This window comes from Vipera berus (genome assembly GCF_964194415.1).
Source record: "Vipera berus genome assembly, chromosome: 7".
NCBI classification, from domain to species: Eukaryota; Metazoa; Chordata; class Lepidosauria; order Squamata; family Viperidae; genus Vipera; species Vipera berus.
Window position 1 is genome coordinate 3,449,837 of NC_138209.1, and position 19,711 is coordinate 3,469,547.

Genomic DNA, 19,711 nt, shown 5'->3' on the forward strand with positions numbered 1-19,711 from the left:
GAGAAATAAATTTGACAGATTAGAGAGAGGAAGATATGAGAGAGAGATATGATAGATACATGATAGATTAAATCAATAATAGATTAAATAGGTGATACATTAGATAGATGATACATAGAATGAGATGATAGATAGATAGATAGATAGATAGATAGATAGATAGATAGATAGATAGATAGATAGATAGATAGATAGATAGATAGATAGATAGATAGACAGACAGACAGATAGATAGATGGAGATAGAAACAGAAAAGAAAGAAAGAAAGAGAAAGAAAAAGAAAGATGATAAATCGAATAGATAGATGAAATTGCAGTGGGTTGGACTAGAAGACCTCCAAGGTCCCTTCCAACTCTGTCATTCTGTTAATATTACTCTGTTTTGGAACATGTCTTTGTGGGGTTCCCCCCCCAAAGACAGTTAAAATTACTATATCAAAACACATTCTTTTGTTCAGAGAGTGTACTGCCTACAACTGCATGTGTTCTTTCTGCTTTTTCAGCCTTACTTCTCTCCCTTCCTTGTCTAATTAGACTTGTGAGTTTGTCTGGCAGGAGAAGGCAGGCCTTTAAATACAAATCTTGCAGAATTGGCAGGACTGCCTTAAAATGAAGTCTTTCTAATTCTCTTTTTCCTTCCCTCTCTCCTCCAAAATCTAAATAACCCTAATCCTTGCTTGCCATCGGCAAGACCTAAAAGTATGCTATTTTGCATGCTGTTTCCCCTGCCCCACTTTTTTTTTTTGCAAAATACCATTTTACAGGATTCATTTATTTTTATTTTTATTTTTGTTTAAAGGAACCAAGCGCTGCACAACGAAAAGACAGCATCTGGAATGATGCTCGTTTGCAAAAAACAAAATAAAAATAAAAATAATGAAGTTAAAAGCGAGCTTTAGGGCTGCAGATGGGACCCCGTTGCAAGGAAGAAAAAGAGAAAGAAACATAGAATGATTGCAACCCTCTGCATAGGCTGGATAATCAGAAATAGGCTGGGCTTGGTTGCAAAAATCCAGATGACCACTAGAGGGTAGGCAAGCAATACAGGAAAAAACCCCCACACAATTAAAGACCATAATTGTGGACCCAGATTGTTGGGGGCAATTAAGCTGACTTTGTAATAATGCCGCTTGGGGTGTGTGTGAAAGCCCTAATAAGCAGGCATATACATAGAATGAAGGCTACTGCTAAGCTTGTAAGCCGCCCTGAGTCTTCGGAGAAGGGCGGGATATAAATGGAATTAAAATAAAAATAAAAAAAATAATGGAAGCCTGCCTATTAACGGTTATAAATCGTGATGGGTCATCAAGCGAGTCAACCGAGCGATAATACATCCTTTTTTTGCGTGGTCATTAACTGAATCCTAAGGGACCCGATGGCTCAGTGGGTTAGGACGCTGAGCTTGTTGATCAGAAGGTCGGCAGTTTGGCGGGTCGAATCCCGAGTGCCGTGTAACAGAGTGAGCGCCTGTTACTCGTCCCAGCTTCTGCCAACCTAGCAGTTTGAAAGCACGTAAAAATGCAAGTAGAAAAATAGGGACCACTACGGTGGGAAGGTAACACTTTTCCGTGCGCCTTTGGCATCTAGTCATGCCGGCCACATGACCACAGAGACGTCCTCGGACAAGCGCTGGCTCTTCGGCTTTGAAACGGAGATGAGCACCGGCCCCTAGAGTCGGAAATGCCTAGCATGCATGTGCGGGGGAACCTTTACCTTTACCTTTAACTGAATCCCCCGGTCACTAAGGGAATCCACTAAGGGAATCCACCTTGGGTTGTTTGGGCCGAAAAACTGTAAGTAAACACTGGGTTTTTGGCAAAACAAACCATCATAAATTGACGTGACAGGACCGAGAGATGTAGTCAGTTGCTAAACAGCCCAAAAGCAATGATGCGAATGAGCGAGGAGCTACCTGTTGGGAATTCCGTTGTAACTTTAAATCAGTGTTTCTCCCAAGCTTGGGAACTTTTAAGATGTGTGAACTTCAACTCCATCTCAGATTGAGCGATGCAAAACCCAGATTGGTTTCACGGCATCGCAACGCCAACGTACTACGGAAAGCAATCCAATGCGGCCTCCGCCTCTCCTGGTTTTTTTCTCTCCTTTTCTGTACTTAAATAAACATTTTTGAAAATGCGTTAATGTTGTTGGGGAAGGAGCTGTCGGTTTTGGGGGGGTTGTTTTGGTTTTTTTGCATTGTCGCAGACGTGTGTTGCGTCAACAGCTTTGCTAAGGATTGCTCGAGAAAGGGTTTTTTATTAATTTCTCCTTCGGAGAAGAAGAGCGATCTTTTTCATCAGCGTTAATTATCACGGCTTGTTGGACCGCTAAAGGGAGGATTAAAAAGCGCTGGCACTGATATTAGCAGCATTTGTGATCGGCTTAATTTGTGGTGATATGATGGAACAGCCATGTGCTGTTGTGGTGCAGTGTGATCGCATTTTTATTTTTTATTTTATTTTATTTTATTTTCTATTTTTGCTGTTACTGCTGGGTACCATGTGCTGTTGTGGTGCGGTGTGATCACAGCTTGGCAGGATTCCTTTAATTACAGGGATATATGTTTTATTATTTTTATATTTTATTTTATTTTATATCTTGTCTTGCCTTGCCTTGCCTTGTCTATTGCTGCTACTAAAGGTAAAAGGTAAAGGTTCCCCCGCACATGCGTGCTAGTCGTTTCCGACTCTAGGGGCCGGTGCTCATTTTTTAAATTGGTTTTTAACTTTTGTATTGCTGGTCTTTTAACTCCCTGTAAACCGCCCTGAGTCCTCAGGGAAAGGGCGGTATATAAATGCAATAAAATAAATAAATAAATAAATCTCCGTTTCAAAGCCGAAGAGCCGGCGCTTGTCCGAGGACGTCTCCGTGGTCATGTGGCCGGCATGACTAGGCGCCAAAGGCGCACGGAACGCTGTTACCTTCCCACCGGGGTGGTCCCTATTTTTCTACTTGCATTTTTACGTGCTTTCGAACTGCTAGGTTGGCAGAAGCTGGGACGAGTAACAGGCGCTCACTCTGTTACGCGGCACTCGGGATTCGACCCGCCAGACTGCCGACCATTTGATCGACAAGCTCAACATCCTAACCTGCTACTGCTGGGTACCATTTTCCCAATAAGTAAAGCATCGCGATGAATATTATTTTTCCGTTTGGATGCATTTGGATGTTTTTCCTGATATGGCTTAAAAGTATTATTGGTGGGAAATGAAGCTGAAAGCAAGAATGATTTTAAGGTGTAAGTGGAATGCAATGGGATATAAGAAACACGATCCTTTGGCAGTTGGGTTTTCTGATGAAACTTTACATAGTTTTTGTACCAGGGGAACAAATTAGCAAACCTGGTGTGTGTGTGTGTGTGTTTATTATACTTTTACTACTTTAGAGGTAACTCACGGCAGTCAACATGCATAATACAAGTAATCCTCTACTTATGACCACAGTTGAGCTCAAAATTTCGGTTGTTAAGTGAGAAAAGAAGTGAAGTGAGTTTTGCCCCATTTTATGACCTTTTTAGCCCCCATTGCAGTTGATAAGTTAGTAACCTGGTTGTGAAGTGAATCTGGCTTCCCCATTGACTTTGCCCATCAGAAGGTCGCAAAAGGTCGTATGACCTTGGGGCACTGCAACCGTCATAAGTATGAAGCAGTTGCCAAGCATCTGAATTTTGATCATGTGATCATGGGGAGGCTGCAGAAGTCCTTTTTTCTCAGTGCCGTTGTAACTTTGAAAGGTCACTAAACGAATTGTTGTAAGTCAAGAACTAGCTGTACTTTATCCTTCTCCTATTTTCCCCAAAACAACAACCCTGTGAGGTGGGTTGGGCTGAGAGAGAGGGATTGGCCAAAGTCACCCAGCCAGCTCTCATGGCTAAGGTGGGACTAGAACTCACCGTCTCCTGGTGATTGGCCCATAGTCACCTAGCCAGCTTTCATGGCTAAGGTAGGACTAGAATTCTTTGTCTCCTGGTGACTGGCCCAAAGTCACCCAGCTAGAATTCATACCGAAGGCTGGACTAGAACTCTCCGTCTCCTGGTGACTGGCCCAAAATCACTCAGCCAGGTTTCATACCTAAAGCTGGACTAGAACTCTCCGTCTCCTGGGGACTGGCCCAAAGTCACCCAGCTAGAATTCATACCGAAGGCTGGACTAGAACTCTCCGTCTCCTGGTGACTGGCCCAAAGTCACTCAGCCAGGTTTCATACCTAAAGCTGGACTAGAACTCTCCGTCTCCTGGTGACTGGCCCAAAGTCACCCAGCTAGGATTCATACTGAAGGCTGGACTAGAACTCTCTGTCTCCTGGTGACTGGCCCAAAGTCACCCAGCTAGGATTCATACCGAAGGCTGGACTAGAACTCTCTGTCTCCTGGTGACTGGCCCAAAGTCACTCAGCCAGGTTTCATACCTAAAGCTGGACTAGAACTCTCTGTCTCCTGGTGACTGGCCCAAAGTCACCCAGCTAGGATTCATACTGAAGGCTGGACTAGAACTCTCTGTCTCCTGGTGACTGGCCCAAAGTCACCCAGCTAGGATTCATACCGAAGGCTGGACTAGAACTCTCCGTCTCCTGGTGACTGGCCCAAAGTCACTCAGCCAGGTTTCATACCTAAAGCTGGACTAGAACTCTCCGTCTCCTGGTGACTGGCCCAAAGTCACCCAGCTAGGATTCATACTGAAGGCTGGACTAGAACTCTCCGTCTCCTGGTGACTGGCCCAAAGTCACCCAGATAGGATTCATACCGAAGGCTGGACTAGAACTCTCCGTCTCCTGGTGACTGGCCCAAAGTCCCCCAGCTAGGATTCATACCGAAGGCTGGACTAGAACTCTCCGTCTCCTGGTGACTGACCAAAAGTCACCCAGCCGGTTTTCATACCTAAGGTGGAACTAGAACTCACAATCTCCCACTTTCCTGCATGGTAGCTTAGGTTAATGGAGTTGACTGCTTTTGTTTGTGAGGAGAGCTTTAGAAGTCAAGCCGCTGGCACGGAAAGAGTAAATTGTGTGCCTCTTTTGTGTCACCAGCCTACCCCCCCCCCCACCCTTTCCTCGCACAACCGGCCCCTCCCTGAGGGGATTTTGTCCAGTTGTGGAACAAACGAATCTTCCCTTTCATCCCACTCCGAAAAGCATTCAGTTTTTGCCCTCCTGCAGCGTCGCACAGATTCTTGTGCGCCGTGTAGGAAATGTCACTCAGGGATCTGGACGGGGGCCAATATTTTTTAAGTACACACTTTGTTGTCCCTGCAGAATCAAAGCCGGGAGGGGAAGCCAATCTCCTGAAACCTAACCCGGGCAGTCCTCGCCTCACGACCGCAATTCAGCCCCCCAATTTTCCCTTTGCCGAGCGAGAAAGCCAGTTTTGCCCCGTTTTACGGCCATCCTCGCCGCAGTCGTTAACTGAATTGCTGCAGATCTCATCCTACTGTCGGCCCAACGTAACACAGGGGGTCCTCGACTTAACACCTAAAATTTCCCTTGCCGAGCAAGACCCTTGTTCAGTGAGTTTCGTCCCGTTTTACGGCCTTTCCTTGCCTTCCTCGGTTAAAGGAGTCGTTGCAGTGGTTAAGTGAGTCACACGGTCGTTAAGCGAATTGGGCAAATCCCCCATTGACTTTGCTTGTCAGACGCTTGCCAAAGCTGGTCACGTGACGCCGGCACGCTGTGACCGTCGTAAATATGAATCAGTGGCCAAGCGTCTGAATTTGGATCAGGTGACTCCAGAGGATGCTTCAACAGCCGTTAAGTGTGAAAAACGGTCGTAAGTCACTTTTTTCAATGCTGTTGTAACTTCAAATGGTCACTAAACCAAGTCCAGGACTATTTTTTACACGTTGCTAGCCCGACAGTTGCTTGTCTGTTTTGTCTGACCAAAGGGATTACGATTTAATTTTTATCTTTTTTTAAAAAAAAATATACAGTACAGGTGGTCCTCGACTTACGACCAGGATTGAGCCCAACATTTCTGTTGCTAAAGTGAGACATTTCTTAAGTGAGTTTTCTATGAGTCAGTCTGAATTTTGATCCCGCCAGCCTGGGGATGTTGCCTTGGCTCTAAGTATGAAAAACGGCGCTAAGTCCCTTTCTTCAGCGCCATTGTAACTTCAAACGGTCAATAAACAAACTGTTGTAAGATGAGGACCACCTGCGTGGCATTCTCAGAGCTGGCAGGCGTAATTCAGAGCAAAGAAAGTCCTCCGCTTTTCGAATTCGCAACAGCACTAAAAACAGGGACTTGCAACCCATCCTCACACTTACAACCCGTGGCAGTGTCCCTGCGGCCACGCGATCAAAAATTCAGACGCTTGGCAACTGGCTCGTATATATGACGGTCGCAGTGTCTCCGGGGGGGATCACGTGATCCCTTTTTGCGACTTTCTGGCAAGCAGAGCCCATGGGGGAGAAGCCGGATTCGCTGTAACAACCCTGTTACTAACTGAACAACTGCACTAATAATAACAATAATAATAATAATAATAATAATAATAATAATAATAATAATATAATATATAATAATAATAATAGTAATAATAGTAATAATATAATATATAATATATAATATATAATAATAATAATAATAATAATAATAATAATAATAATAATAATAATAATAATAATAATAATAATAATACAGATCGCCATTTGGAACACAACACGCCAGATATCGCAGTCGTAGAGAACCGAAGCGTACAGCTGATTGGTATCGCTGTACCAGGAGATGCCAGAGTCGAAGAAAAAGAACTGGAAAAAATTATGAAATACCGCGACCTGGCCATCGAAACTGCGCGATTATGGATGAAACGCGTAAGAGGGATACCCATTGTCATCGGGGCACTGGGAACTATGTCCAAAAATTTTGCAAAACACATCAAGAAACTGCAGCTTCCTGCAAGAACTCCAGCAAAGCTACAAAAAACTGCACTACTCGGAACATCTTACATTTTAAGCAGATACCTGGTTGATACCTAGGATGCTGGCAGCAACCCATGTCAACCATTAGTGCCAGTCAATTTGAGTGTTCAGTTGACCGACTTTCATGTTTTATGAATAAACATTTTATAATAATAATAATAATAATAATATAATGTTGGGAGGGACCTTGGAGGTCATCTAGTTCAACCCCCTGCTCAGGCAGGAAACCCTATACCGTTTCAGACAAATGGCTGTCCAGTCTCTTCTTAAAAGCTTCCAGTGTTGGAGAAGGGAGGGAGGGAGGAAGGAAGGAAGGAAGGAAGAATTAACAGTTGGGAGGAACCGTGCAGGTCATCTAGTCCAACCCCCTACACCAGTGCTTTTCAACCTTTTCACCCATTGTACCAATTTTTGGATATGGCATCACCTGAGTACCACCAGTCACCTGGCAAGGTGTCCAAAACCTGATAACCAAAAAAAAAAGGAAAAAAATGATGAAGTACAGGTAGTCCTCGACTTACAACAGTTCGCTTAGTAACGGTTCGAAGTTACAATGGCACTGAAAAAAGGGCCCCCCAAGCCACAGCCGAGCAAGATACCTGCCTGCCCGCCTGGCGGCGCTCTTCCTCCTGTCCGAGGTTTTCACTGTTGTGAGCATTTCTGTTGAGGATTGGCAGCGGGGGTGGGGTGGGGGGGTGTTTGGTTTTTATTTCCCCCACCCTCTGCTGGGGGGGGGGGTGCAGCAGGTTTTGGTCACTTCACATGACCCTGGGACACTGTGACCGTCATAAATATGAGTCAGTCGCCCAGCATCTGAATGCAAATCACAAGACCCTGGAGATGCTGCAATATTCCAGCTGATCGGCGCTTCTTCTGGGCTCAGCAAAAGCGCCAGGATCAACGCTGAGCTCCAGCTGGATCCTGGCACTGATCCCGGCGCTTCCGCTGAGCCCTGACAGCCCTGCAGCTCCAGCCGTCTCTCGCTCAGGCTTGTGCGGTGCTGCCACCGGTTCAGCTCATTCCCCTCCCCGGCTACCACTTTCCTAGGATGGCCGCGTAATGTACCACAGGTGGTACCCATGCCACCGGTTGAAAAGCCCTGCCCTACACCATTTCAGACAAATGGCTGTCCAGTCTCTTTTTAAAAACTTCCAGTGTTGGAGCATTCAACAACTTGGACGAGAAAGGTTCGTAAAATGGGGCAAAATTCACACTTTAACCAACGTCTCACTTGGCCGACAGAAATATCGGGCCCGCTTGTGCTCGTAAGTCGAGGACTACATACACCCCATAAGGTAGATTGGCGAAATTTTCAGCCGATCGCAAAATGAGTTTCTGTCTTTGCCGGATCCCAGGAAATCATCGACGTCTGGAAATAAGAAGCAACGTGGCATAATTGAAGCTTGTTTCTCTCACTCGGCTGAGTGATTCTCACTTGGAGTGTCACTCATTAGGTAATTGGAACATTACCTTCACAGTTTAGTGCAATTACTCAGAAACGAGAACCTTACTCAGAAGTGGATCAATGTTCATTAATTCCCTATTTTTACCCCCTGCCTCAGGACTCCTGTCCCTTTAAAATGTTTTTCTGAACGTCCTTGCAGACCTACGTCAAATAACAATGCTCTTTCTCTCGAGACTGTTCCATATATATATATATATATATATATATATATATATATATATATATATATATATATATATATATATATATATATATATATATATATGGTTTTATTCAATTTTTATATTCCTTATTGTAGTGACTGTGGGAGGCCCACCACAGTTAAAAGCACAGGGTCACAGGAACAATAAATACTTACAATAAATACCAGTAGGGGAGATTTTTCCACAGGGCAAAGCCTTGTCATTTTTTTTTTTGTTCTTCTGCCAAAATCAGAAGGAAAACAACATTTTCTTAAACCGGTAGCTAGCGGCTAAGCGAGGCAGTTCTTAAGTAAGCTTTGCCCCATTTTGCGACCTTTCTGGCCGTTAAGTGAATTGCTGCGGTTGTTAAGTGAGTCACACAGTTGTTAAGCGAAGCTGGCTTCCCTATTTACTCTGCTTGTCAGAAGGTCGCAAAAGAGGATTGCGTGACCCCAGGACACTAAGACCGTCGTAAATTCAGTTGCCAAGGGTCTGAATTTTGATCGCACCACTACGGAGATGCTGCGACGGTCGTAAGTGTGAAAAACGGTCCTAAGTCACTTCTTTTTTCAGCGCTGTTGTATCTTCGAATGGTCGTTAAAGAAACCGTTGTAAGTCCAGGACAACTTGCCTTCTTTCCCGTTATTTATGACCTGAAGGGACACTGCTTTTTTTTTTTCCATTGAAAAGAGGAGCTGATTTGCAACTTGGCCAAACTTCAGTTGGAGGAATGACATCCTTGCAACTTGGTTTGAGTTGTTCCTCTCCAGAGTAACAAGAGTTGGAAGGGACCTTGGGCGGTCATCTAGTCCAACCCCCTGCCCAAGCAGGAAATTCTGTATACCATTCCAGACAAATGGCTGTCCAGTCTCTTCTTAAAAAAGCCTCCACTGATGGAGCTTCACCCACAAGTTCTGGTGGCAAGTCGTTCCGCTGGTTAATTGCTCCTCACTTGTCAGGAAGTTTCTCCTTAGTTCTTCAATTGCTTCTCTCCTTGATTCGTTTCCATCCGTTGCTCCTTGCTCTGCCTTCTGCTGCTTTGCAGAACGGGGTTCTTTTTCATTAGAAGAACGTGAAAGATTAAAAAAAAAACTCGCTAAAGCGCTTTAATGATCAGCCGGCGTTATTTTTAATTGCAAGAATCCTATTGGGCCCAGCAAAGGTCTCCGAGGTCTTCCATGGAAATGGAACGTTGGTTTTGGATGTTTGCCCACTATCCAAGAAAAAGACACGGTAATCCATCATGGGGGAGGAATAGCAATTCCCCCCCCCCATACTGGCTGGAGAATTCTCAAACTAACTATCTATCTATCTATCTATCTATCTATCTATCTATCTATCTATCTATCTATCTATCTATCTATCTATTGCTCAAAAAAATAAAGGGAACACAACACAATGTACTGTATTTAATAGTAGGATGTCTTATCTTGTGTTCCCTTTAAAATATATATATATTTCTTTCTCTCTTTTATTAGCTAGAAGGCAAGGCAAATGTGTGTTAAGTATTTGTCAAGGCTTTTTGAATGCACCTTGCTAATTAACTCTTTCATTCCTGTTTTGGCCTGACTCAAGGCTTATCCACAGGACATAGTCAACTTATGACAGCTCATTATTTGTGCAAATTATTTAAATACACACACACACACACACACACACACACACACACACATATATATATATATATATATATATATATATATATATATATATATATATATATATATATATATATATATATATATATATATTACACACACACACATCTTAATTTTTATAGGAATAGGGTGGGGTCAGAATTAGGGTTGGGGTTAGGGTTAGGATTTTCTAAAATAACATTCTTAATATTTAGCAAACAGCTAAATGTTGTCTGGGTTCGTGTATTTAAAAAAACCAATGAATAATAATGATCATAAACAATATGTTAATTAAGCGCTCAACAGTCGTCTTCTTACTAGTATGTATTCAGTGTTACATATCACATTCCTTTCTAACTCGTTTTTCCAGCCATTGATAAAAATTATCCCATGTTCTAAAATACACTGAATCTTCTTTCTCTTTTGTCTTTAAAGCCAGTCTGTGTTCTTTCTTCGTTCTTCTTCAGTTGGCGTATTTTCATTTTTCCAATGTGGGGCAAATAACAATTCTTGCTGCCATTATTATTATTATTATGATTAATAATAATAATAATAATAATAATAATAATAATAATAATAATAATAATAATAATAATAATAATAATAATAATAATGTTGGAAGGAACCTTGGAGGTCATCTAGTCCAACCCCCTGCTCAGGCAGGAAACCTTATACCATGTCAGGCAAATGGCTGTCCAGTCTCTTCTTAAAAACCTCCAGTGTTGGAGCATTCACCGCTTCTGGAGGCAGGTAGTTCCACTGGTTAGTTGTTCTAACAATTAGTACGTGTAAAATTAAATGTATACAGTCTTTCTCATAATTGGCTCCCCCGTTGTTCCTAACAAAAATAATTCGAAGTTCACAGGTCTTAAAAGTTGCCGAAAGTGGAGAGCCCTGGCCTCTAGGGACATCGCGCTGAGACTTGGCTTGGATTTCTTGATAAATGTAGCCGGAAATGGGCAATGATGGATCTTCTCCTCCGGCAGGTTACCTGAAGTGCGATACGGACGATGGCTGTGACACCAAAGAGGAAGTCGGAGGCGAAGAACTCTTCGACACGGTCAATTCCTCCATTGTGTCTGGCGAGAGCATCCGGTTCTTTGTGAACGTCAACTTGGATGTTCAGCAGAACGTCGCAGGTAAGGAGGCTTCAACCCCAGCCAGTTGACCTGGGGCTTTGGTGGCTCGTGCTGTGGGCTCCTCGCTGGTTTTCTGGCAGGTGTTTGATGACCCAACTAGGTTACGTTGTCAGTGCTGGAAGGGAATGGGGTTTGCCAGGAGGAGGAGGAGGAGGAGAACGACTAGGGTCCTCTGTGCTTTTTGAGCTTGGCTGTTTTCTTGCAGATGTTTCATTACCCAACTAGGTAATGTCATCAGTGCTAGAAGGGAATGGGGTTTGCCAGCAGGAGGAGGAGGAGGAGGAGGACAACTGTGGGGTCCTTGGTGGTCTCTGAGCTTGGTGGTTTTCTTGCAGACGTTTCTTGACCCAACTAGGTAACGTCATCAGTGCTAGAAGGGAGGAGGAGGAGGAGGAGGACAACTGTGGGGTCCTTGTTGCTCTCTGAGCTTGTTCGTTTTCTTGCAGACGTTTCTTGACCCAACTAGGTAACGTCATCAGTGCTAGAAGGGAGGAGGAGGTGGACTGTGGGGTCCTTGGTGCTCTCTGAGCTTGTTCGTTTTTTGACCCAACTAGGTAACGTCATCAGTGCTAGAAGGGAGGAGGAGGTGGACTGTGGGGTCCTTGGTGCTCTCTGGGCTTGGCTGTTTTCTTGCAGACGTTTCTTGACCCAACTAGGTAACGTCATCAGTGCTAGAAGGAGAGGGTTGTGCAGTGGGGAGAAGGAGGAGGACTGTGGGGTCCTTGGTGACCTCTGAGCTGGGTGGTTTTCTTAGAGACATTTCATTACCCACCTATGTAATAGCATCAGTGTTAGGAGGAAGTCGGTTTTGTTCTTTGTTTATGTACAGTGCCCTGTCAGTCTTGGTGGGAGTGTGGTTTTCTTCTGGGTTAGTTCCTTGATTAGGATGTCGTTTACTGCTGGAATGTTGGTCTGGTGTTAACCCCTGCTAATCTGGGGTTTTGGCTGCTGTTCTGGTCTGTTCGTTTCTTCCTTAGGTTTTTATCCGTTCCCAGGGTTTGTAAATTGTGGCTGGCCCCGAGTTAACAAACCTTCTCTTCTAATGGTTTGTTCGGCCGAGGGTGGCAGGTTTCATGCTAAATTAGCCTGTCTGTGCTCCGATTTAGATCAAGCCGTGGTTTGTCTCACCGTGCTTGATCGGGTGTCCCTATTGGCGCAGCTCCCGTTAAGTCATAATTCAGGTAGATAAAAGTTAAACCAAGACAGATGATTACTAGTTCATAACTCTCATTAAACTGTTATTTCCTTTAGGCGAAGACCCAAAGGGATTCCATCCAGGCAGAAATCTGACCAGGTTGTCTTTAGCAAGATTTATGGCAGGGAGCTGGAGTGAGTCTGTAAAAAAAAATCCAGCAGATTTCCCATTTGTAAGCAATTTGACTTGAGGCTGGAAATTTCTCTGACTTACTTTCTAAACAACCTTTCTATCATCTGCTAAGGAGAAGGTTTGCAGAATTTTTTTTATTTTACTTTATTTTGTCGGTCTGGGAATTGGCTCTTAGGATAGTGCTAACATGGGGATGCACTTGCGATTATCCTCAGGTCACTGTCTTGGATTTTATGGTTGTATACCCCTTCAGAGAGAGAAGCAACCTGGAATTAAGGAGAAACTTCCAAACAGTGAGGACAATTAACCAGTGGAACAGCTTGCCACCAGAATTTATGGGTGCTCTATCAAAGGAGGTTTTAAGAAGAGACTGGACAGCCATTTGTCTGAAATGGTATAGGGTTTCCTGCCTGAGCAGGGGGTTGGACTAGATGACCTCCAAGGTCCCTTCCAGCTCTATTCTATTCTATTCTATTCTATTCTATTCTATTCTATTCTATTCTATTCTAATTTTCCAATATCTATTCTATTCTATTCTATTCTATTCTATTCTATTCTATTCTATTCTATTCTATTCTATTCTATTCTATTCTATTCTATTCTATTCTATTCTATTCTATTCTAATTTTCCAATATCTATTCTATTCTATTCTATTCTATTCTATTCTATTCTATTCTATTCTATTCTATTCTATTCTATTCTATTCTATTCTATTCTAATTTTCCAATATCTATTCTATTATTCTATTCTATTCTATTCTATTCTATTCTATTCTATTCTATTCTATTCTATTCTATTCTATTCTATTCTATTCTATTCTATTCTATTCTATTCTATTCTATTCTATTCTATTCTTATTCTTTCCTATTTTCTATTCTATTCTATTCTATTCTATTCTATTCTATTCTATTCTATTCTATTCTATTCTATTCTATTCTATTCTATTCTATTCTATTCTATTCTATTCTATTCTATTCTATTCTATTCTTATTCTTTCCTATTTTCTATTCTATTCTATTCTATTCTATTCTATTCTATTCTATTCTATTCTATTCTATTCTATTCTATTCTATTCTATTCTATTCTATTCTATTCTATTCTATTCTATTCTATTCTATTCTATTCTATTCTATTCTATTCTTATTCTTTCCTATTTTCTATTCTATTCTATTCTATTCTATTCTATTCTATTCTATTCTATTCTATTCTATTCTATTCTATTCTATTCTATTCTTATTCTTTCCTATATTCTATTCTATTCTATTCTATTCTATTCTATTCTATTCTATTCTATTCTATTCTATTCTATTCTATTCTATTCTATTCTATTCTATTCTTATTCTTTCCTATTTTCTATTCTATTCTATTCTATTCTATTCTATTCTATTCTATTCTATTCTATTCTATTCTATTCTATTCTATTCTATTCTATTCTATTCTATTCTTATTCTTTCCTATTTTCTATTCTATTCTACTCTACTCTACTCTACTCAAACATTCACATCTGCCTTTTCCAGGTCCTTTGGTTTTGGATAAAATCCAGTTGGAACATCTGGCTGACTGTGCAACCGACCATAATAGTAATACAGATGGTCCTCGGCTTTTGACCACAACTGAACCCAACACTTCTGTTGCTAAGGGAGACATTCGTTCAGTGTGTTCTGCCCCAGTTTATGACCTTTCCCGCCACGGTTGTTAAGTGAATCACTGCAGCTGTTCAGTCAGCAACCTCCGTTGTAAAGTGATTTGGCTTGTCAGACAGTCACAAGAGTTGGTCACGTGATCCCGGGACACGGCAGCCGTCGTAAAGGTGAGCCCGTTGCCCAGTGTCCTAATTTTGATCACGTGACCCCCCCGAGGACGCTGCGTGAAAAACAGCCCTCCATCGCTTTTTTTTTTTAATGCCAACTTTGAACGGTCACCCAGTGAACGGTCGTAAGTCGAGGACCGCCTGTGTGTTAAACTATACTATACTGATTTCCTTGGCCCACGACAAAAACACTCCTCAATCTATGACAGGTCACTTAGTGACTGACGTTCCGATGGATCCTGGAAAAGGGAATCATGGCCTGGATTTGAAGTGGTTTGTGCTTAAATTGTAAGCCGCCCTGAGTCTTCGGAGAAGGGCGGGATATAAATGGGATTAAAATAAAAAAATAAAATAAAAGTGAGTGACATGACCACGTTTGGGCCTTCGGCAGGTGGCCTGCGTTTACACACCGTTGTGTGATCCCGTGGTCACGTGACCTCAATCTGTGCTGCTGCTTTTTTTTTTTTTACAAGATTTTATTAATTCTTTTTCTTACCTAAGATAATAATTTTTCAACCAACGTGCTTTCCTGGGTTTAAAAAACGCGAATACATATTTAATTCCCAACCTTCATTCTTTTCCTCTAGCCATCGATAAAATAAGTCCCAAGTTTGATCATAACCTGTTTATTCTTTTTCTTTCAATCTCACGGTCGATCTGTCCATCTCTGCGCATTCCAGTATATATATATATTTAATTGTTTCATCATCTGGTGGTATTCCTTCATTTTTTCCAATAATGCGCAAATATTATTCTTGCCGCTGTCGTGACGTGTAAAATCAAATATAATATAGGTTTTGTGTGTTACTCTTTACTGGCACTATACCCAGTAAGGAAAGTTCAGGTTTAAAATCTACATGTTCTCCCATCATCTTTTCTAACCAAGCATATATCTTTTCCCAATAATTCTTTGCTTTGTCACAGGTCCACCAAATATGATAATACGTGCCTGAATTATGTGTACTTCTGTTTTCCCGCAAAATCCCACAGCGAGCAGTTAACTTGCCTAATGACTGCGTGGTTCGCTCAACGGCCACCCGTGAAAAGGATCGTAAAGTTGACCGAGGCGTGGTGATCTACTTTGTGACTGTCACAATTTGTGGCCCAAATTGCGAGCTGAATTGTAGTCAATGCAGGACTACAGGTTATTCTCAATTTCCAGCCCTTCATTTCGTGACCATTTGAAGTTACAACAGCAGTGAAAAAAGGGAGTCCTGACCGTTTTCCCCACTTAACGACCGTCGCAGCCTCCCCGTGGTCATGTGATCAAGATTCACAACTGACTCATATTTATGACGTGATCCCCTTTTTGTGACCAGAGTCAATGGGGAAACTATATTTCACTTAACAACCGGGGTACTAATAGAACAGCGGCAGAGACTCGCGTAAGAACCGCGACAAGAAAGGATGCAAAACAGGGTGAAACTCACTCGAACAACCGTCTCACTTGGGGGAAATCTCGGGCTCCGTCGTAAGACGGGGACTCACTTGTATGCGTCATTCCTTTTTGTGTCCAGCTATTGCAGCTGTTTACAAGTGGGCTGTAAATAAGATTTACACCAGGTTGGACAAGGAGGTCAATGAAAGAGCGAAGCACAGGGTCTCTCCCGAGGCGCAAAAAATTGTTCGACCTCGTTTCGGGGCTGTGTTGTTTTCATTACGTATTGAAAGAAGAACCGAGGTTTTCTCACACTCCAGAACCAGTTGTGCCACTAGGCAACTGCTTCCTCCTCCTCCCTCACAGACTGTTGTCAGTTTTGGAGCTTACACACGTGGTTCGGGTTTGTGTTGACTGGCACACAGCATTCCGCATTCCTAGCGCCAAAACGGGCTTAATTTGTCATGTAAATATTTTGCCCTGTCTGCAGCCCGTTCTGAAGACATCCCCTTTGGAATTGCTTGTAGAAGTAGTCCTCGGCTTACAATAGCTCACTTAGTGACGCACGGTCCATTTTCCCACCCCAGATTGCAAGTTCGAACCTGCAAGTTCAGTTATGGCCGAAAGTCAAGGACGACAGCTTGTCCTCGGTTTGCAGCAGTTCGTTTAGGGACCGTTCGAAGTTACAAGGGGACTGAGAAAAGGGACTTATGGCTGTTTTTCCACAGTTAACAACCTCACGATTAGGTGATCCAAATCCGGACGCTTGGCAAACTGGTTCATATTTATGACGGTGTGCAGCGTCCCTCGGGGTCACGCGATTCCCTCTGGCGACCTTCTGACAAGCAAAGTCAACGGCAGGGATTCACTTAAGAACCGCAGCAGGGAAGGTCCTACAATGGGGGCGAAACTCACTTAACCAGTGTCTCACTTAACGACAGAAATTTGGGGCTCCATTGTGGTCGTAAGTTGAGGACTGCCTGTGTAAGCCCTGTCATTGAGATTTGGACAAGCACAAATCCATGTAGCAAAAAAAAAAAAAGGTGAGAAGTAGTCAGTGCCTGTCTTCTGGGGTGGATATTTATTGACCTCCCAGCCTATCCTACAATCCTGGTAATCTCTTACCCAAATGTTAACTGGGCCCATCCAGGTGAAGCTTTCTGAAATCCATCCAGGTTGAACATTAGCTGCCACATAGCTAAATAAACATTAGCAAAACTGCAGTTGAGTCAGTTTGGGCTGGCTAGTGGTTAAGGCACTAGGCTAGAAAACGGGAGACTGTGAGTTCTAGTTCGGCCTTAGGCCTGAAAGCTGGCTGGAGGACTTTGGGTCAATCACCAGGAGATGGCGTGTTTAGGCCAATCACCAGGAGACAGTAAGTTCTAGTTTCACCTTAGCCATGAGGATGACTTTGGGCCAATGATTAGGAGACAGTGAGTTCTAGTTCCAGTTGGGCAAATCACTAGGAGTCAGTGAGTTCTAGTTCGGCCTTAGGCATGAAAGGTGGCTGGAGGACTTTGGGTCAATCACCAGGAGACGGCGAGTTCTAGTCTTGTCTTGGGCATGAAAGCCAGCTGGGTGACTTTGGGCCGATCACCAAGAGATGGCGTGTTTAGGCCAATCACCAGGAGACAGTGAGTTCTAGTTCCACTTGGGCAAATCACTAGGAGTCAGTGAGTTCTAGTCATGCTTGTGCTAATCACCAGGAGTCAGTGAGTTCTAGTTCCGTTTGGCCCAATCACCAGGAGACAGTGAGTTCTAGTTTGGTTTGGGCTAATCACTGGGAGACAGTGAGTTCTAGTTCCACCTTAGGCACAAAAGCCAGCTGGGTGGCCTTGATTCACTCTGTTTCGTTCCAACCCACCTCACAGGGTTGTTGTAGTGGAGATAATAGGAGAGGAGGAATGCGTGAATTGTGATAAAGGGAACTTTGGTTACTTAAAACTTGGAAATTATGAATATTAAATGTTAAATTTAAATATTAATGGGAAGCTAAAAACTGGGGAAAACTAAGTAGGACATTGATTGTCTATAAAGGCTGCATGTTTAAAATAACCAGGATATGTATCAGCTAAAAATGATTGACAAAGGTAAGAATGTTATTTTTATTTAATTAACATAATAAGGATTGTATTAGTTTAAAGAGGAGACAGTAAATACCAAGGGGGAAAAGAGAGGAAATATTTAATGTGGTAGTTTGTGACTTGTGCTAAAAACACTTGTATGCCATTCAATTATCGATTTAACTCAGCCGCCACGTTGCTTTTTAAATGCTTAAATGTAAAATTAGAAAATCAATAAAACATTTCTAAAAAAAAAAAAGAAATGGAGGAGGGAGGAAGGAAAGGGGGAAAGAAGGGAGGAAGGAAGAAGACAGAAATGAAGGGGGGAAGGAGAGAAAGAAAGGGGAGGAGGGACGAAGGGAAGGAGGGAAAGAAGGAAGGAGAGAAATGAAGGGAGGAAGGAAGGTAGGAGAGAAAGAAAGGAGGAGGGAAAGAAGGGAGGAAGGAGAAAAATGAAGGGAGGAAGGAGAGAAAGGGGAGGAGGGAAAGAAGGGAGGAAGGAGACAGAAATGAAGGGAGGGAGGAGGGAAGGAGAGAAAGAAAGGAGGGAAAGAAGGGAGGAAGGAGAGAAATGAAGGGTGGGAGGAGGGAAGGAGAGAAAGAAGGGAGGAGGGAAAGAAGGGAGGAAGGAGAGAAATGAAGGGAGGAAGTAGAGAAAGAAACCGGAGGAGGGAAAGAAGGGAGGAAGGAGAGAAATGAAGAGAGGAAGGAGGGAAGGAGAGAAAGGAGGGAAAGAAGGGAGGAAGGAGACAGAAATGAAGGGAGGAAGGAGGGAAGGAGAGAAAGAAGGGAGGAGGGAAAGAAGGGAGTGAGGAGAGAAATGAAGGGAGGAAGGAGGGAAGGAGAGAAAGAAGGGAGGAGGGAAAGAAGGGAGGAAGGAGAGAAATGAAGGGAGGAAGGAGAGAAAGAAAGGGGAGGAGGGAAAGAAGGGAGGAAGGAGAGAAATGAAGAGAGGAAGGAGGGAAGGAGAGAAAGGAGGGAAAGAAGGGAGGAAGGAGACAGAAATGAAGGGAGGAAGGAGGGAAGGAGAGAAAGAAGGGAGGAGGGAAAGAAGGGAGTGAGGAGAGAAATGAAGGGAGGAAGGAGGGAAGGAGAGAAAGAAGGGAGGAGGGAAAGAAGGGAGGAAGGAGAGAAATGAAGGGAGGAAGGAGAGAAAGAAAGGGGAGGAGGGAAAGAAGGGAGGAAGGAGAGAAATGAAGAGAGGAAGGAGGGAAGGAGAGAAAGGAGGGAAAGAAGGGAGGAAGGAGACAGAAATGAAGGGAGGAAGGAGGGAAGGAGAGAAAGAAAGGAGGAGGGAAAGAAGGGAGGAAGGAGACAGAAATGGAGGAAGGAGGGAAGGAGAGAAAAAGGAGAGGAGGGAAAGAAGGGAGGAAGGAGACAGAAATGAAGGGAGGGAGGAGGCAGGGCTCCTAAGACGGATTTGAAGGGCATTTTTCAAATGTTCTCCTTTCTCAGGAGGCACCTCATTTTCTCACTCCTCCCCACGGCTTTGGGGGAGAGAAAAGTTGCGTGGAATGTTTTGCCCGCAGGCCAGGAGATTGCTCGCTGCGTGACTCACCCCATCTCTGTTTGGGGAGCCTCTTCGGATCTGAGTGCGTCTGGAGGAGGATGAAGCGGGCTGTACTGATAAAAAACCCCAGCTTCGTTTCTAAGGCTCTGTCCCTTCCCCAAACGGGGAAAGCAGATAGATATTACAGCCGGAGGCGGCCGCAAGATGAGAAATGGAAGGGGGAAATTCCCTCTGAAAATGTAAAAACATGGAATAAATTTGCAGCAAGGAAGGAAGGCCCTGGGGTCCT

General features: G+C 43.3%; 1 protein-coding gene across 1 annotated transcript in view; it reads left to right on the top strand.

Annotated features, from left to right (window-relative positions):
• The window catches only part of SLC4A11 (solute carrier family 4 member 11), a 124,244-nt gene that overhangs the window by 31,492 nt on the left and 73,041 nt on the right, over nt 1-19,711 (top strand). Inside the window, exon 3 of the mRNA XM_081332177.1 lies at nt 11,181-11,333. Within this exon, the coding sequence (XP_081188303.1) occupies nt 11,181-11,333 (153 nt within the window). The remainder of the gene's footprint in view (nt 1-11,180; nt 11,334-19,711) is intronic.